This window comes from Jatropha curcas, chromosome 8 (assembly GCF_041381405.1).
Source record: "Jatropha curcas cultivar XTBG-Jc1 chromosome 8, XTBG_Jcur_1.0, whole genome shotgun sequence".
Classification (NCBI taxonomy): domain Eukaryota; kingdom Viridiplantae; phylum Streptophyta; class Magnoliopsida; order Malpighiales; family Euphorbiaceae; genus Jatropha; species Jatropha curcas.
Window position 1 is genome coordinate 8,990,104 of NC_143158.1, and position 20,398 is coordinate 9,010,501.

Genomic DNA, 20,398 nt, shown 5'->3' on the forward strand with positions numbered 1-20,398 from the left:
AATGCTTTATTTGTTTCCGTAAAAAAACTTGCTGAAAAATATTTTCTATGGAAAAAAAAATTTTCTCTAAAAAATATTTTCCAACTAACTTATTTTCCATTGTTTGGTTATAATGTTGAAATTAGTTAAAAATATTAAATTTTTTATCTCATAATACTATAAAACATATTAATAATAATAGAAATTTAATAATTTAAAATTTTTATTGTTAAAAATGAAAAGAATGCAAAAAAAAAAGGATAAATTATGAAAGCAACTGGTGGTGATGACTAGCGGTGGTAGTCGGTGGTAAATGGTAACTAGTGGTAGTGACTACAATGATTAATAAATTAAAAAATATGAATTTATAAGATTTGTCAATGTCCGAAAAATTTTTTACTTTCTCGAAAATGGAAAATTGTTTTCCTTAAAAAATGACTTAATTTTCTCTTGACCAGGAAAATATTTTCCGTTGACTTATTTTTCTAAACACTCTAAATAAATTGAAAAAATATTTTTTGCGAGTTATTTTACTAAAACAAATGGAACCTAAATAATCAAATAGTCAAATACTACAAGATATTTAACAATGAAAACAATAATTTTAAATAGCAATACAAAATAGTTTGGTGGAGCAAACTTTAGAATTGAACCAATGGTTTTACAAAAAAATTAGAAAATGATACGGATTTATTGTCTCTATATTTGTTGACTATTTTATCCCTACATTTTGTCAATTTAATTAATTTGTCTCTATATTAATATAAAAATATAAAAATAATAAAATAATAAAATAACATAGTGAAAGCAAAAGGTATAGACAAAACTGTGTATTTTAAAAAAATACGAAGGAAAAACATATTTTTTGACAACATAGAAGAATAAATAATGACTTTCCCTATCTAAACAGAAAGCTAGTGTTTTTGTTTCCCTATAAGTAAGCTGAAAAAAAAAAAAAAAAAAACAACAATATTTAATTATTTATTGGTAAAAGATATTAATTGTAACCAGCGAGTTCCTAAATAAGAGAGGAAGAACTGAACAACTGATCTACAATACATCCACCAATGCAATTTTGGTTGACTATTGTTAAAATATATTGGGCTATTATAGCTGTAGTATTTTGGATTGGGTAAGGCTTCAAATTTAAATCCAACAAAAGAATTGGGTCAGACTCGGACTAATAGTAACTCAACTCAAACAGCCCAGCCTGAAATATATAATTAAATATATTTAATTCTTATAATTATATTATGTTATAATAATTTTAAGCATCTTACATATTTTATAGAAAAAAAAATACACCAGGGTTTGCCAGCTAGGATTAAACTTGGATTAACTAACTTTTTTTTTATTCATCATCGATAATAATACTCTTTTTGCTGGGTAAAAATATAAATATAGATAAAGGAATCCGAATAAATGATTCAAAATTAAAATTTTTAGAATTGAAAATAATGTACAAGAACCCAAAATTGTCAATTCTGACGAGTTACAAAATTCTGATAGAATAGACAATACAAAATGCATATATGAAACAAGAATATGAAAATTGTATTATGGCGGATTCCAAAAGCTTGAAACCAATCCAAGCTTAGCTAGCGCCATACCTGTAGTAGGATATACCATAGGAAAAAAATTCACAAAATTTATAAACCCTTTGAACCAGGAAGATCAATCCACTGAAGTTGGACTTCGACTTCACCACATTCAACGTTTCTTAATCTGAGGCAGAAATCTTGAATCACCTTCCCATCGACATAAGTGATGCAGGTTTCTTCAGCCAAGCAATTGTGCCTACCAGGTTGCATCCTTGATATAACTGTCCCAGATGGAACCCCTGCCAAATTCATTTTCAAGGCCTGTATGTATGGTTTCACATCAATTTCTGCATCTCCCATTTTGTCATCTTTACTAAATGTGTCATGATCATACACAATCTGCAATTTCACAATCGAAGCTGGTGAAGTTTTCTTGGAAAAATATTAATCCGACAAGAATACAGAAGAATTAGAAACATAATTACCAGCTTGATTGGAAGATTAGGATCAGTAATAGAAAGAGTTAAATCTTCATTCCATTCTGGATTAACATCCTTCTTTATTACACGAGTCTTCAATTTCTGTATCATTGAAAGAAGATGGTTAACAGTATGCAAAAGAATATCTCACTAGTAATAGTTTAAGAACAAGATAAAAAAATAAAAAAAAAATAAAAAAATAAAAAAAAAGAGAGAAAAGAAAGAAAGAAAGAAAGAAAGGAGACCTGTCTTCCCATCTTAACCACGACATAAGGATCACTGCTACGAACATCACGAACGGCGAGATTGACGCCACGTTTGACTCGAATTCTAAGCAAACCTAGAAGACTCTCCATCAATGTCGAAGGCGTTGCCACTTTCTTTCCGGGAGATCCTGGTGCCTCGTCTGCCATATTATCCTTCTTCTTGTTTGATCCCCCTCCCTTCCTTTTTATTAAACGCCTAATTTTTTTTTAAAAAAAAATTTTTTTGCATCAAACAAATAAATAACAATCAACTCATTAAACCTTAACAAATTGACAAAACATATATTATATATAAAAAATAACACAGACGTCGAAAAAAATATATATTTTTTGAATATTTCTTGATTTTCTTGTATATTTAGGAAAAAAAAAATGCGTTAAGATTTGAACCTCTGATTTCTTGAAACACGACATAAGTATTCGATCATGGAGTTATTGACCAAATGCCACAAAACTCGACCAAAACGCAAGCACTCACCCATTGTCCTAAAGGGAAAAAACTGTGTATGTACACATCTATTTTTTCACCCCCTTAATTAAAAACTTGGATGTTAGGATTTAAATCCTTTTGAAATTTCCTGCATTAGGAGGCGAGTCACTCAACTATCATGCAGATATATATGCGTGTATATATATATTCGACCAGTGACTCAATGGCATAAAATTATGCTTCGTTCAATGTTCACTAAATAAAAAATGCTTACAAGCTTTAGAAATCATTTACAAAAATTCAAAAAGAAAATGGAAAAACTTCCTGAACTTACTTATTTTTCTCTCCCTCTGTTAGAGAATAACGAACAAAATGGAAATGAGAATTTTGATGCTTTTTTTTTTTTTTTTAGATTAGGGTTCTTCTCATTTTTTTCACATTTATTGTTTTTATTTTATTTTATATTTTTGGATAGGTTGAGAGGGAGATGAAAATGGAGGAGGGATTCTTGGTGAAGTTATGAGGGGAGGGGTGACCGAAGGATCCGTTGGACGGTAAATAATTGAATGGCTAAGAATAATTTATGCTTTTAGATGAAAATTGACTTTTGACTTTTCAGAGGCGTGAATGTCGCTTTTACAAGAAATGTGGTTAGTGTTGACATTTTATTTAATTCTGAAAATAGACTTCAATAATATCTATTTCTATTACATGCCTTTTTTAGTTATACAGCAAAATTTTCTCACATCTATATTTAGACAAAGCCTTAAGTGTATTATTATTATTTTTAGTATATTATATTTCAAGAAAATAAAAGAAATCAATTGTTAATGTTTAATTTTTCTTGAAATTTTGTTGATTAATTGGTGCTGATTTTATTGTAATATATATCTTTTTATTTTTTTAATATATATTTTGATTTTATATAATTACATAAAAATAAAAAATTTTTATTTTATATTTATTTAAATAAAAAATATTTTTATGGACTAGTTTCTAATAGAGTTTCACTAGCATACTGTAGATCTCTTGAAACTCACATGGAAAAAAAAATATATTCAATAAGCTTAATGAGTCAAATTTGAGCCTACTTATAAACTTTGAAATGCGGCCCATAAGCTAATTAGTGAGTTTCAATATGAACAAATAAGTTTGTAAGCCACTTCTTCAAACATGTAAAAGAGCTCCACAATTTTTTTTTTTTTGAAAAAATATAAATGATAATGAGCTGAACTCAAGTTAAATATAGTTCAAATGAGTTCGATCTCGTGCTTAACTATTTTTAAAAGTAACATAAAATTTAATTTTTTTAAGATGAAAGTGAGTATGAGTTATGATAGAGTTAAAGTAGACGTTCAATAGGCCACACTTGAAATAAATAATATTCCACTCAATTTATTTATAATTCTATTATAAAAAACAAATGAATGATTACAGTGTAATTTGATATCGGGAGGCTTAGGTCTAGGAGGTAATTCATTATGGCGAGATTGACGCCCTACTATGAAACATATGGCTAGGATGTCAAATCTTGTTTACGTGTTGGATTGGATATGAACCCATCTAATATGGGATGTGATTAGGGTATGATTCATCTAATAATTATGTTAAATATTTAAAAATGAACACTGTAAAAAATTAAAATGTGATACTAACACTATATAATCCTTTTTAATTATAAATGAGTCGCATAAGGATTAAAAAATTCAACCTGGTAATTAAATGGATCATATATGGATGATATGCATGTCAAAAAATCTGACACGTATAATGTTGAAATTACTTTTTTATCTTTAATTAAATGGGTTACACAGATTGAACGAGTCAACCCATGACACGATCCATTTAAACCAGTGTTATCTCATTTATGACATGAATCTATTTAGACTCAATCCTAACATATTTAATTTCTGTATTAGATGAATCGTGTTCTCGTAGTATAAACCATTTTGACACTCTGCATATGATGAAATGTAGCACCTTGAAAGCCAATCCAAGAATTAATAACACTCATACTTTCCAAAATTCCAACAAAAAAAAAAAAAAAAAAAAAAAAAAAAAAAAAAACAAAGAGAGCGAGTATAAAGAAAGAATCCTTTCACTTAAAAGCTCAAATTATTAAATGAAATTATAAAATTTTCCTTATACATATTATTTTATATGTTTGATTTGTACAACTATTTCAATCTGAAAGCATGAACACCTTGGTTAGCCATGAACTAAAATATTTCAATCAAATTGGTCAAAAACCAAGCTCAACATGGAATTTAAGTTTTAAAAGGCAAATTGTAACTTTGTCTAAAAGATAATGAGTAAACCATGAGGAAGAAAAATATATTGTGATTAATTTATATAGTTTATTATTAGTATAATGTATAAATAAAACTAATTTCAATTAAATAAAAAAAATTTAAAAGTTATTAGTTAGTAACTATGAGTCAAATGCTCTCGTCTTGCTAAGATAGTAAGAGTTCGTCCTGTTTTTATAACAAGCGAGTTTCAAGGTTTTTGACTATGGCTTCCAGTTCGTCTCAATCGCAAGACATAGCATAAGTCCTGACTTAGCTCTCTATCTGCACTTGTGAACCCCTTCCCCGAAAAACACATAGGCATGTAATGCATATGATGAATGAGAAGGAATGCACGTGAGTGTGTGAGTCACCACCTTGTTTAATTATTTTAGGGTAAACTAGGAAAAAACCCTAAGTTGACTCCAATTTTAATTAACCTAATTATTAGATTAATTATCCCAATGTTTAAGGCACAATCTACGAACTCGAGTTGGATCCCGAGACCATGTCATGCTGATCAACTAACCTATGGATGAATGCTTTGCAAGGTAAATAATGTAATTGGACCAAATGAAATGTTTAAGTGATTTCGACTTGCCGCTCGGGGTTAAATCCCTAACGTGCCTACGTACTTCCGTTTGAATGGAAGATCAAAGTCAACGTAGTTCGATAGGCCTTTTTAAAAGGGCTTTAAAGGTGTATGCTTAATGCATGAGTGTGTGTATGCTTTGTGCATGAGTGTGTGTATGCTTTGTGCATTTTGTTTAGGCATTTTGCCAAAGATTGATTGATTAATTTAAGCGATTTGTCGCTAAAAATGGTTAATCTTATTTATAGGCAATTTGTTTGCCCAAAATTGATTAAACCGTAGGCAATTTATTGCCAAAAGGTGATTGATTAAACTGTAGGCAATTCGTTGCCAAAAATGTGATTGAATAAGGCCGTTGGTCACAATTATTGATTAATTGGACTTTTAGGCGAGACTGAATGAGGCCGTTGGTCACAATTATTGATTAATTGGACTTTTAGGCGAGACCGTTCAAAATAAGGCAATTGAACCGTAGTTATTAATTAACTAGGTTCTTTAGCCAATTTTGTCGGATTTAAGCTTTAATGCCACGATTATTGATTAATCGGGCATTCGGGTTTAATCACACTTAAACAATTCGTTGTTAAAAAGTGATTGATTAAGGCTTTTAGTCATAATTATTGATTAATTGGACTTAAGCCAGATTTATTGAAAATAAGGCAGCTGGACCGTAGTTATTAATTAACTAGGCCCTTTAGCCAAAATTGTTGGATTTAAGCCTTAATACCACAATTATTAATTAATCGGGCGTTCGGGTTTAATCACACTTAAACAATTTGTTGTTAAAACGTGATTGATTAAGGCTTTTAGTCACAATATTGATTAATTGGACTTAAGCCGGATTTGTTCGAAATAAGGCAATTGAACCGTAGCTATTAATTAACTAGGCTCTTTAGCCAAAATTGTCGGATTTAAGCTTTAATACCACGATTATTAATTAATCGGGCATTTAAGCTTAATCACATTTAAACAATTTGTTGTTAAAACGTGATTGATTAAGGCTTTTAGTCACAATTATTGATTAATTGGACTTAAGCCGAATTTATTTGAAATAAGGCAGTTGAACCGTAGTTATTAATTAACTAGGCTCTTTAGCCAAAATTGTTTTTAATTGAGACAGTTTATTTGTCTAAATATGATATGAATGCATTTATGCAGTTGTAGAATTATTAGGAGTAGAAGAGAAGCATGCATGAGGTGCTAAAATTAAATAGGCAGAGTTTCGTTTAAGTACCTGATTTAATCGACGACCGCTTCTTAATTCCAGATTAATCTCCTCGTTTGGGAAAATATTAATTAATTTTAATTTGTTCAATTTTAGTGACCAAGTATCACAACAAAATACAATTAAAATTGAATTAAAATGCAAAAAGCGGTAAAAGAAATCGCAAAGACCGTGGGGGGAGAAGGAGCATCCGTCAACACGGACCGAGCAAGCTCAAATGGAGGAGTAAGTGGCCTATTTATAGGCAAAAAACGGGTCTGGGGTGGCAGGTGCCGCCGGGGTCGGCGGCAGCTGCCGCCCAGGAGGTGGGGCGGCAGGTGCCGCCGGGGTCGGCAGCAGGTGCGCCGGGGTCGGCGGCAGCTGTCGCCCAGGAGGTGGGGTGGTAGGGCGGCTGCCCAGGGCGGCCGCTGCCGCCGGAGCCGGCGGCTGCTTCCGCCGCAGCTGGGCGGCTGCCCAGGGCGGCCGGAGCCGCCGTGTGCAGTGGTGTCTCTCGTACCTCGCTCCACACTCGTACCTCGCTCCAGGAGCTTTTCCGGGAGTTCCGGACCTCCAAAAATTATCCGGGACCAGTTCTGCGATCCTCGTAATTTTCCAGACGTTTCAAGTACCATATTGGCATACTTTCGGCGAGTTTCCAAAATGGGCTCCGGCCAGGCCGGACTGTAGCAAATTTTATTATTCGCAGTCCTGAAAAACTGGCTTTTTGAGCCTCAAAATTTGAGTATTCACAAAAGGAAGAAGGGAAAGAAAGGAAATTAGAAGAGGAAAAGAAGGAAGAAAAATAGAAGGAGACAGTAGCTGAGAAGGAAGCAGAGTCAGAAAAAGAAAAAGGGGAAGAAACAGAAGAGAAAAAGGAGTCTGAAAATGTAGAAAAAGAAAAGAAAGTAGAGAAGCCAGTGATGCAGAAACAGAGAAACTGGAATTCAGTGATGAAGACAGGTCAACTGAGGTCAAAACTGAAAAAGAATATGAGTTTTTATCAGCTCAAAGGAGTAGAGAAGCTATGCTAGGTAGAATGGAAAAAGAGCTTATAGAAGAGCATAATAAGGAGCTTGATGAGGCAATAAGCATTGCAAGACTGTGATTGAACAAAATCAATCTCTCATCGAGTCCTTGGAAAGAATGAAGGATGTTAATGAAAGGAAGCTAGCTACTCTGAAAGTTAAGGGAACACCCTACACTCCTGCCTTAGAAAATCAAAGAAAGTAAAGCACACTGCGGGTAAACATAAGGTTCATGGAAGAAAGCCTCCATTGCACCCTTCCTCTAAACGACCAGAGAGCTCTACTGAAACCTCTCCTACTCAGAATCTCAGAAGTTCTAACCCCTCTGATTTCTTAAGTGTTGTCTATGTTTTGTGAACAATATATCTTTTTGTATGTCTTTATAGAGCATATCGTTTGAATTATGTTTAAGATTTTTTTTATGTGCTCTGATCTTTACTAACCCTTTTGTATGATGACAAAAAGGGGGAGAACACAGGATATTTGATGGTTAAGTAACGTACTCTGCTAATATGTGGTAACTTTAGTACTTACATCTCATTGCTTATTATTTTCTAATCTGTGTTATTTTTGTTCTATTTCATAAGCTATATGTTTTACATGATAAACTGATTGTTTAGTCTTTAGTACTTAGATTTCTTTTGTTGTAACGAATGCTCTGCAGGTTAGACTTAAGATTTTTTTGTTCTATTCCTAATATCAGTTTCCATTCTATCCTTATGCTCTGATTATTAGAACTTAGAATATCTTGTATATTTTTGCTATTTCTAATATCAGTTTCTAAAATGTTTTCCTTGTTCTAAATCTCATAAATACTTATACTACACCTATTCAGGGGGAGCATAATACATGTTCTAAATTTGCTTCATAATAAGATCATTTGACTTACTTAGAACTTATACTTTTCTATGCATAAGATTTAGGGGGAGCACATGATTTATGTTTGCTAAATTTATTGGTTTTGTCATCATCAAAAAGGGGGAGATTGTTGGCTTAAGGGTCAAATTCTAATCTCGAGATTTTGATGATTAAAACAAAATAAATAAATTTAAATTATATTTGTGCTAATAATATTTTATGCAGAATACATATGGAAAGTAATATATGAACAAGGCAAGTCTTACAAATTCAAGAATTGTGAAGACATTTGAAGACCCTAGTGGTTAGACTTTTAGGATTCATTGTAGGATAAAGAGAACATTCAATTATAAGCACAAAAATCAATTTTTCTCTCATCAAAATTATTTTTCGAAAATAGTTCTTCAAAATAAATCTTTTGTTCCTTGATTTTACGTTAAAAATCATTTTTCGAATCTTAAGATTCGAAATATTCGAATTACCTAAATTAAAGAGACTTTGTCTCTAACAATTTTGGTAATATGAATAACTTGAATAAAGATCTTATGCAGTTCATTTTCAGAAATAAAACCTTTTTGAAGATCTAAAAATCTTGGTTTATCTTCTTACCTAAAATTAAGAAAGATCTTATTTTAATTCGTTTTAGTAAGAAAAATCTTTTTTGAAAATATTTATTGAAGTATTTACTTTCGAAAATCTTTATTTTAAGGAAAGAAAGTTTGTCTTTATTTTCTTACCAAACAGAAAGAATATTGACTCAAAAGGTTTTGGTAACAAGGATTTCCGTATCTTCTAAATAAGGAAAGTCAATATTCTGATTTGAAAAAGAGATTTTCACTTTCTAAAAACGAGAGTCACAGACCTCTCTATAAAAAGACATTTTCATTCTTGAAAAATATAGAAGAAAGAGTTTTTGTTTTAAGAGTATTCATCCAATGATCATATCTTTTATCTCTCAAAACTTACTCTCTACCCCCTTATTTCTTTTCATCTTGATACGTTTTGTTTTATCTTTAAAAGAAAAAGAAATTTTATAACAACTTCTTTTTAAAAACAGTTCTGTTTTCTAAACGATTTTCTAATCTCAAAAATTGTTTTTCCTGTGCTTATATTTGCATTTCTGTCTATCTATTTAGATTGTGTAATCTTTAGTAGACAGGTTTTTATTTGATAAACATTTGTGTAATAGCTTAGGTGAGAACCTATTGTAAAAGAGGTTATCAAGCGACCTTCTTCGTGAGACAGATTCTAATGTCTTAAATTGAGTTTATGTACTCTGCCAAAAACAGAAAGGGTTGAGGTTAACTAGAACCTTTGGAAAATCTAGTGGGATAAAGGGTAGATCTAGGTGTTGATCTATTGCCTTGTACTATTGGTTTGTCTCTTACCCTTGAAAAGAGATAACATAGTTGAGGATCTCAAGATGAGTCTTGGGGAGTGGATGTAGGCGAGTTAGTGCCGAACCACTATAAATCACTGTGTTGATCTTTTTATTTTCGGAAGTTCTGCTTGATAATATTTTACTCACATTTCTGTTTATATTTTTAGAAATGCTACAGTTGTTAATGTTTTGATGTTCTAATCTGAAATAAGTCTTATCTTTGCTGAACATTAGAACTCTGGACTTCTGCTCAGTGAATATACCAAGTTCTAAACGGTTCTTCTATTTACAGTATATTTCACTTCTTGGGTTTCTAATCAGTTTTCTAAACATGATCAAAACTTTGTGAAACAGTTCAGATTTCGATAACTGTCTCTCACACAGTCTTTCTAAACTTTATGAGGAAGTTCTAATCACAATTGCTTTCCGTCATAAAGCAGTTTCAATATTACAATAAGACATTGTGAAGCAGTTCTAATTGATAGCTGCACTTTGCAGAGTCTTTCTATTTTCTCTGAGTAGAACATTGTGAGGTAGTTCTAATCAATAACTTATTTTCACACTTTCATTAGTTTTCCACTGCACTTAGAATTCTGAGTTTTGTTTTTAAAGCTAAATTTTATTTTTTTATTCTTAGAAAATCCAATTCACCCCCCTCTTGGGTTGTGCCATTTATATACGGGACCCACAATATTGATGATTCAAAAAGCACCTCTTGATATGTTTTTTCCTTTGGAAGTGTTGTGTTTTCATGGAATTCAAAAAAAAAAAAAAAAAAAAAAAAGAAGTTGTAGCTCAATCTACAACTAAAGTTGAATATGTCTCTATAGCAGCAGTAGCAAACCAAGCTACTTGGTTGCAGAAATTATTGTCAGATTTGTGACAAAGTCAAAAAAATGCTACTGTTATTTGGGTTCACAACAAATCTACCATTGCAATCACAAAAAATCCTGTCCAGCATGGAAGGACCAAGCCCATTAATATGAAATTTCATCCAATTAGAGAAGCAGAGAAGAAAGGAGAAGTTGATTTGGTTTATTGTTGTTCAGAAAATCAGATTACTGATATTATGACAAAATCTTTCCCTAAAGCCAAGTTTGAAAGGCTCAGATCAATGCTTGGAGTCTTCAAGAAAAATATCAAGGAGGAGTGTTAGAAATTGATATTTTTCCAAATCCTTTAAGTTAGATAAAATAATAAATTGTCCTTTTTGTTTTTGTTATAACTGCTGCAACAGTCAATGATAAGGTATAAAGATATGTAAATCCTTGATGTATGGAATTAGATATGTTAAAACTTAAAAGCAGGTGATGTTAGTGATGACCAGCCGTTTAATATGTTTTTTGTTTCCTATATATGTACTGCAGAAAGCTAATGAAGAATGAATCCTTTTCTCTGCAAAAAGCTATGTTTTCTTAAGTGTTCTTTTTCTTAAAAATCAAAACAATGTTACGTTTGTTCCGTGTTTATTTTTTGGCTATTCATTGCATCAGAGTTCATATTTATGAATCTTGCTCGTAAAAGGATGTATGTTTCTAGACATATGGTTTTATTGAAAATCGATTTCCTGGGATAGCAAAAGTTGAGTCTATGTAAATACTAATTCATGGTTTGATATTTCTTCTTATAAGTCTTCTAATCCAGTCTATATTTCATTCCATATGGTTAGTTCCTCTTGCAGCCTGTGTCACTGACTAATACTCCTCTCGAATTTTCTCCCTCCGTAACATCTAATTCCATCCCTCCTGTTTAGTCCATATAAGCTTCTTCTTCCTCTTCTAATCTTCCAACTTTGCCTTTGTGCACTCATTTCCATGCGTTCCAGACTGCAAAATAATATTTTCAAAGTTCTTCATCAAGTTACCAAACATCCTGTTCCTATAGTACTTGAGCCAACATGTGTTTCTCAAGCTTTGCGTCTGCTTGAGTGGCATTCTGCCATGTCCGATGAATTTAATGGCTTACTCAAGAATGGTATGTGGATCCTTATTCCTCCAAGTTCTTATCAAAACTTAATTGGGTGTAAATGGATATTTCGAGTTAAACAGCATGTTGATGGTTCTCTTGATAAATATAAAGCTCGTTTGGTGGCTAAAGATATACACAGAGGTCTAGTATCGATTATGGAGATACATGTAATCCGGTTCTCAAACCGGTTACAATTTGAGTAGTTCTTATAATTGTTGTTACGCAACGATAGCTGATTTTCCAATTGGATGTTAATAATGCGTTTTTGCATGGTCCTTTGCAAGAGCATTCCGAGCTTGAGTATGTTTGTAAGCTTGTTAAAGCTCTCTATGGTCTCAAACAAGCCCTATGGGCTTGGTATCATGCACTCTGGTCCGTTATTTTGCATTTCGATTTTCACTAGGCATATAGTGATAATTCCTTGTTTGTTTATCGGAAGGCTAATGTGGTTTGCTATTTTTTGGTATATGTTGATGATCTAATGTCACAGGCAATAACAGGTCTTTAATAAAGAAGTTTATTTCTGCCTTGTCGCACAAATTCTCTCTTAAAGACCTGTCTCCTCTATATTTATTTCTTGGCATTAATGTTCATTCTACTTTTCGGGGTTTATTTCTCTCTCAACACCATTATATTCAAAAGCTTTTAGAGAAGAATAACATGGATGGTGCTAAGCCAGTTTCTACTCCGTTTGCCACCACTACAGTTCTCACTAAGTTGAGTCCTTCTAATCAGTCAGTTAATGCTACTACATATCATCAAGTTGTGTGCGCTTTGCAGTATTTAACTTGGACCCGACTTGATATATGCTTCCCTGTCAACAAATTATGCCAGTTTATGTAGTGCCCTTCTTCACTCCACTAGGATGCATTAAATAGGTTATTGTGTTATCTCAAGTCCACTATTTATTTTAGAATTCAGATTTCCCCACAGTCATCTCTCACTTTCTATGCTTTTCTGATGCCGACTGGGCTGTGACCCTGGGGATCACACTTCAACTTTTGGTTACATTCTCTATCTTGGCACTGTTCCCATTTCATGGTCTTCGCGAAAGCAAAAGTGTGTTGCATGATCTTCAATAGAAGCCGAGTATCGTGTCGTAGCATCCATACCTTCGAAGGTTCTTGCAAAACTTGTTTATGTCATCTCTTCTCCGGTTATCTATTATGACAATATTTCTACTACCTATACCTATCAAAACCTAGTGTTTCATTCCAAAATGAAGCATATTGAAATCGGTGTTCATTTTGTTCGAGATCTTGTGCAGCGTGGTCACCTTGGAGTTTCTCATGTCTCTTCCAAAGATCAATTGGCAGATCTTCTTACAAAATCGCTGTCCAAGACTTTGTTTCTTCTTAATTTGTCCAAGATTAGTGTTCGTGATGGAACCTTAATCTTGTGGGGGGAGTGTTAAACCTCCTGTTATTTCTCGTCAAATGGATAATAGATTCAATAATTTAAATTCAACTATGGATGGAGTATAGCTAGCTTACTATTACTGCTATTATCTCATTTTTGTATTCAAATATAGAACACAAATATAGGGATCAGTTGTAAACATATTAACTATTGTACAACTAAACCCGGCCATATTACGATTTTTGAAACCGGAACCGTCGCTTCCGAACCGATGGGAACTGGAACCAGAACCGGTGGCCTATGGTTCGGTTCTGGTTCCACCATTTTTAGAATCGTGAACCGACATTTCTCAAAACTGGCCGGAACTGTCTAAAACCGACGATTTTTCCAGCCGGTTAGAACCAACGGTTGAAACCGACGGTTGGAACCAGCTATTCCAAGCAGATTTTGGATTTAATGTTAAACGGCTAGAATCGGCGGTTCTAGCAGCTTTTTTTATTTTTCAAATAGTTTTATGAAATCCCCAAATTACCCCTTCTAACAACTATAAACGGCTACGTAAAGGCTAGTTTCAAGGGTATTTGTGGAAAAATGATTTCTTGGATTTATTATAAATATCTCATTCCATTCACAATCCCCTGACACAAAACAATCTCTGCTCTCTCTACTCTATATTATTCTCTACTCTACAATATCTCTAATTTTCATTCATAAATTATTGTCCAAAATATTGAAAAATAATTTCTTCAAAGTCAAATCTCAAATTATTTGTCCAAATTATTGTGAATTAATTTCTTCAAATTCCAATCTCTACTTATTCTCTCTAATTTTTTTTATTCAATTTTCCAAGTTACATATTATTTTCCTATAATGGCAAGTAGAGGAAACTCAAGTTCCGCTAAGGGCAAGGGAAAGATTGGAGAAACACAATATCATCTATCCTTACAAACGACATCTTCTATTTCACCCCCGACCAATATAATCTTGAGGAATATTCAAATGAAAATTTGAATAATTCCAACTCCAGAATCTGAATTTAATCATGAGAATTTACAGCAAGAGGAAAAGCAAGGTACACAAATTTTTTAAAGAGCAAGACAAAGTTCCGACAAATTCGCCGTTCATTTCACGAAGAAATTTAAAGGTGACAAAATGTTCGATATATTTGCAATTATTGTGGAACATCTTATAAATACAAACAAGCGAGCAGTTATTGATCATTTTGGAAACATTTGGAAGCAAAACATCCAACAAAAATAGGAGTTGATCGGTCTCAAACACAAATTTTTGGGTACACATCTTCTAACATTTCTTTATTTCAATATTCTGAAAAAACAAAAAGAAGAATTAGCTAAAATGATTGCTATGGAACATTTATTTTTAGTTTTGGTGAAAAAGTATGTTTTAATCAATATTGTCAAAAAGCTTTTTAAATCCAAGGTTTTAATCAATATTGTCAAAAAGCTTTAAATCCTTCTCCTAAAAGAGTGCCAAGAAATACTGTAAAACGAACTATTATTTCTTTATATAAAACAAATTATTGTTGTGATATTTGGAGTGATCATTTATTGGCTCAAGGGTCGATTTTTAATCTCGGATTTTGATGATTAATACAAAACGAATAAATTTAAAATTATGTTATTTGTGCTAATTTTATTATGCAGAATTTCTATGGAAAGAAATCGTACAAGGCAAATCCTACATTGAGTGTGAAGATTTGAAAGTACCTAGTAGCTAGGAATTTAGGAAACTTTGTAGGATAGAGAGAAAATCCATGTATGAGCACAAAAATATATTTCTCTCTCAAAATAATTTGCGAAAAATTAGTTTTCTTCAAAATATCTTATTTTCGAAAATATTCCTTTAAATTGAAAAGTTTTGTTTTCCTAAAACTAAAGAGATCTCTTCTCTAATGTTTTTGGTAATACAATCACTCTCTTTTCGGAAAATAATTTTTGATAGATCTAAGGTACTTAAAATTATTTCTTACCTTAAAAACGAAAGAGAATCTCTTTCGGTTTTAGTAAGAATATCCTTCCAAAATAAATGCTGTCGAAAATCTTTTCTAAAGGAAAAATCGGGTTTTATTCTCTTACCAAAAGAGATAAAATAATTTTTGGTAACAAAGATTTTCATATCTTCTAAACAAGGAAAGAAGATATTCTGATTTCTATCTCTTTCCAAAAAGCGACAGCTCCTTTGCTTCCTATATTAAGGAACGTTCACGCCTTAAACATTTGGTGAAGTAAGAGTTTTTGTTTTAAGAGCACTCTCTCATTGAACGAATCTTTATCTCTCAAAACTTACTCTCTACCCCCATTTTCTTTTCATCTCTACTCTTAACGTTTTCAATATTTGAAGTGAAAAGAATTTTTACAATTGCTTTTGAAAAACAATTCTGTGTTCAAATCGATATTCTAACCTGATAAAATTTTTTTCCTGTGCTTATATGGGCGTTTCTTTCTGTCTATTTAGATTGTGTAATCTATAGTAGACAGGCTCTTTATTTGTTAAACTTTTGTGTGTAATAGCTTAGGTTAGAAGCTATTGAGATAGAGGTTATCAAGCAACCTTCTCCATGTGTGGGATATTAATGTCTTGAATCGAGTTTTCTGTTCTCTGCCAAAAACAGAAAGGGTTGAGGTTAACTAGAACCTTTGGAAAATCTAGTGGGACAAAGGGTAGATCTAGGTTTTTTATTTATTGCCTTGTACTATTGGTTTGTCCCTTACCCTTTAAAAGAGATAACTTAGTGGAGGATCTCAAGATGCGTCTTGGGGAGTGGATGTAGGCGAGTTAGTGCCGAACCACTATAACTCTCGGTGTTGATCTCTTTATTTCTGAAGTTTGGTTGATACTGTCTCTTTTACACTCTTGTTTAATTTTTAGAAACGCTGAAATTGTTAATAATTCAGATGTTCTAAAACGGCAATAAGTTTCATCTATCTTGAACATTAGAACTCTGGTATTCTAATAAAGTGAATATACAATGTTCTAACTGTTGTTCTATTCCCAGTATAATTCACTGTTTGGGTTTCTATTTTATTTTCTAGATTTTATGAGGATGTTCTAATCTTGATAGCTCTCCATCATAAAGTCGTTCTGATTTTTTTTTTTTATTAAAGCTCTGTGAAGAAAATCTGAATTTAATAACTGTCATTCACATAGCTTTATTTGATTTCTCAAACTTTATGAGGAAGTTCCAATTTCTATAACTTTCCTTCATAAAGAAGTTTTGATAGTATATAAGTCAGTGCACTTTGACTTCAATGCAGAAAGCTAGAATCAACGAAACAAATGCAACAATTCATGAGAATGATGAAAGCACTGTAAGTATTTCTGAGCCCGAATCAGAAAGTGATCTTCTAAATACTTACAATAATCTTTGCAATGAGTTTGAAAAACTTGTTAGAAAGCATAAAGTTCTAAAGAAATATTTCACAAAATTAAAATCTGAAAGTAATCATTTAAAAGATGCTTTTTATCAAGAAGTTACATGTAAAGATCTTATTATAGAAATCAAAGATCTTAAAAGTTGTAATAATCAATTTTCTGAAAATCTGACACTTCTTGAAGAAAAATGCAAAAATCTGAATTCTGAAAATGAATCCTTGAAAACTGAGATTAGAATTCTAAAATCAATTTCAGAATCATTTTCTAAAGAGAAGACAAGTTCTAATAGCATTTCTAAATTGAATCGTGTTTCTAATCAGAAAAATGCTGTTTCTAATGTTGTGACTTTAGAACATCAAAGTTTCAACAAAAAGAATCACAGTGCACCTGTTACCACTAACCATCCAGGACCCAATATGAGTTGGGTACCTAAATCTGAGCGAGCTAAAAACAGAGATGTGGTACATGGACAGCACTTGCTCTAGGCATATGACTGGTGACAAAAAGAGGTTCACCAAATTAGACAAGAAAAGGGGGGTACGGTAAGCTTTGGAGACAAAGCAAAAGGTAAGATCGTTGGTATTGGTGTGGTAGGTTCTAATCCTTCAATAGAAGATGTATCCTTAGTAGAAGGATTACATTATAACGTATTAAGTGTGAGTCAGATTTGTGATAAAAATAGAAGAGTGATCTTTGAACCTTCTCATTGTGAAGTTCAGAACATGCATGATAACACAACCTTATTCACTGGAAAAAGGTTTGGAAATATATACCTGTGAACCCCTACCCCGAAATATGGCATATGATGCGTGTGACTAAGGGCAGAAATGCACATGGATGTGTGAGTCGCCACCTGGTTTAATTATTTTAGGGTAAACTAGGAAAAACCCTAAGTTGACTCCGATTTTAATTAACCTAATTACTAGATTAATTATCCAATATCTAAAGCATGGTTTGCGAACCCGAGGTGGATCTCGAGACCATGTCATGTTGATGAACTAACCAAAAAAATGAATGCTTTGCAAGGTGAATGATGTAATTGGACCAATTGAAATGTTAAAGAGATTTCGACTTGCCGCTCGGAGTTAAATCCCAAACGTGCCTACGTACTTCCGTTTGAATGGAAGATCAAAGTCAATGTAGTTCGATAGGCCTTTTTAAAAGGGCTTTGAATGGGTATGCTTAATGCATGAGTGTGTATGCTTTGTGCATTTTGTTTAGGCATTTTGCCAAAGAATTGATTGATTAGGCGTTTGTTGCCAAAAAAACGTTGATTTAAGGCTTTTAGCCAAAAGATTTATTTGGGCAATTTTATTGCCAAAAGTTGATGTGATTAGGCGATTGTCGCCAAAATTGATTGATTTGAGGCTTTTAGCCAAAATGAGTTGATTTAGGCAATTGGTTTGCCAAAAGTGTTGATTGGGCGATTATCGCCAAAATTGATGATTTTAAGGCTTTTAGCCAAAAGATTGATTAATTCAAGGCATTTGGCCAAGAATTGACGTGAAATTTAGGCAATTTGTTGCCAAAATGTGATTGCTTAAATTGTAGGCAATTTGTTGCCAAAAAAACGTGATTGATTAAGGCTTTTAGCCACAATTATTGATTAATTGGACTTTTAGCCGAACTTGTTCGAAATAAAGGCACTTACACCATAGTTATTAATTAACTAGGCTTTTAGCCAATATTGTCGGACTTTAGGCTTTAATACCACGATTATTAATTAACCGGGCACTTAAGCTTAATCGTATTTTAATTGAGGCAACTTATTTGCCATATTGATGATATGAATGCCTTTATGCATGAATTCAGAATTGGAGTAGAGAGAAATTATGCAGATTATGCTGAATTTAAATAGACAGGGTTTCGTTATTACCTGAGTCAGTCGTCGGCCACTTCTTAGCTCCAGGTTAAGCTCCTCGTTAAGGGAATATTAATTAATTCAATTTTAGTGACCAATTAACAAAGCAAGAAAGCAATAAAGCTAAATTAAAATGCAGAAAAGCAGTAAAAGAATCGCAAGGAGCGTAGGGGAGAAGGAGCGTCCGTCAACACAGACTGAGTGAGTAAAAACTGAGGACTCGGGCCTATTTATAGGCAAAACCCGGGCTGAAGGGCGGGCCGCTGCCGCCGTCGCGGGCGGCCGCTGCTGCCACCGGAGGCCGCGGCTGGATTCGCCGGGGCCGGCGACCTCTGCCGCCCGGTCCGGCGGCCGCTGCCGCTGTGGCCAGCGGCAGCTCCCGCCGAGGAGGGCGGCTGCTGCCACCGTGAAGGGCGGCCGCAGCCACTGTCTCCAGCGTCTGCCGCCGCCGTGAAGGGCGGCCGCGGCGGCGGACTTTCTAGTTTTTTTGTTTCGGAGGCTTTTCCGGGAGTTCCGGACCTCCAAAAATTATTCCGGGACCAGTTCTACGATCCTCGTAATTTTTCGGACGTTTTAAGTACCACATTGGCATACTTTCGGTGAACTTCCAAAATGGCCTCCGGTCCGGCCAGACTATTTGCAGTCCGGGAAAAATAACTTTTCGAGCCTCAAAATTTGGTTATTCACAATACCTAGTAGATCTCTCTGATATGCATAACCAGGATATATGTTTAGTTTCTATTGATAATTCTAGTTGGTTATAGCATAGAAGACTTGGACATACAAGCATGCACCTTATTTCTAAACTATCTAAGAAAGATTTGGTTCGTGGTTTGCCAAAGTTGAAATTTGAAAAAGATCACATTTGTGATGCTTGTCAAATGGGCAAACAAACCAGAACTTCTTTTAAATCTAAGGGCATGGTTTCTATTCTAGACCTTTAGAATTGCTACACCTTGATTTATTTGGTCCAATTACTCCTTCTAGTCTTGGAGGAAAATTCTATGCATTTGTTATTGTAGATGATTACTCAAGATTCACCTAGACACTCTTCCTTAGAAATAAGGATGAGTCATATGACATGTTTGTTCATATGTTCAAGAAAATACAAAATGAGAAAGGATACAACATCACGGCAATTAGAAAGTAATAATGGAGGAGAATTTGAAAATCAGAAATTCAATGCTTTTTGCAACGAGACAGGATTCTTCCAAAATTCTCAGCACCTAGAACACCTCAACAAAATGGAGTAGTGGAACGCAAGAATAGAACACTTCAAGAGATGGCCAGAACCATGCTAAGTAATTCTAAACTACCAAAGTATTTCTGGGCAGAAGTAGTCAACACTGCCTGTATATTCTAAACAGGGCTTTGGTAAGATCTGAACTTAAAATGACTCCATATGAGCTATACAAAGGTAGAAGACCAAATATTGGTTATTTTCATATTTTCGGGTGCAAATGCTTTATCCTAGATAACAAGAAAAATCATCTTGCTAAATTTGATGCAAAATCTTATGAAGGGATTTTTCTGGGATATTCTAATAAAATAAAGCATATAGAGTATTTAATAAAAAGACTCTAGTTGTAGAAGAATCAATACATGTTGTGTTTGATGAAACTGACTCTACTTCTAGAACATTAGAAAGTGATGTGTTGTAGATTCTAATCCTGAGAAGCAGAATGAGCAATCAGAACAACTAGAACAGCCAGGAAGCAATCAGAACATCAATAATCAGGCTGAACCAGAATTAGAACATGAAGATCAGAACATA

General features: G+C 33.3%; 1 protein-coding gene across 2 annotated transcripts; it reads right to left on the reverse strand.

Moving 5' to 3' along the window:
- Window positions 1–1,402: 1,402 nt before the first annotated feature.
- On the reverse strand, window positions 1,403–3,197 carry LOC105647164 (protein C2-DOMAIN ABA-RELATED 4). Of its 2 annotated transcripts, none has more exons than XM_012233164.4 (4): window positions 3,030–3,197; window positions 2,245–2,461; window positions 2,006–2,101; window positions 1,403–1,919 (listed from the first exon to the last, which is right to left on the reverse strand). In XM_012233164.4, exons 2-4 carry the CDS (start codon window positions 2,410–2,412, stop codon window positions 1,629–1,631), a joined length of 555 nt encoding a protein of 184 aa, XP_012088554.1. In that variant the 5' UTR covers window positions 2,413–2,461; window positions 3,030–3,197; the 3' UTR covers window positions 1,403–1,628. The 2 variants fall into 2 exon arrangements, with proteins under 2 accessions (XP_012088554.1, XP_020540167.1); XM_020684508.3 differs by lacking the exon at window positions 3,030–3,197 and adding an exon at window positions 2,656–2,952.
- Between the last annotated feature and the right edge of the window lie 17,201 nt (window positions 3,198–20,398).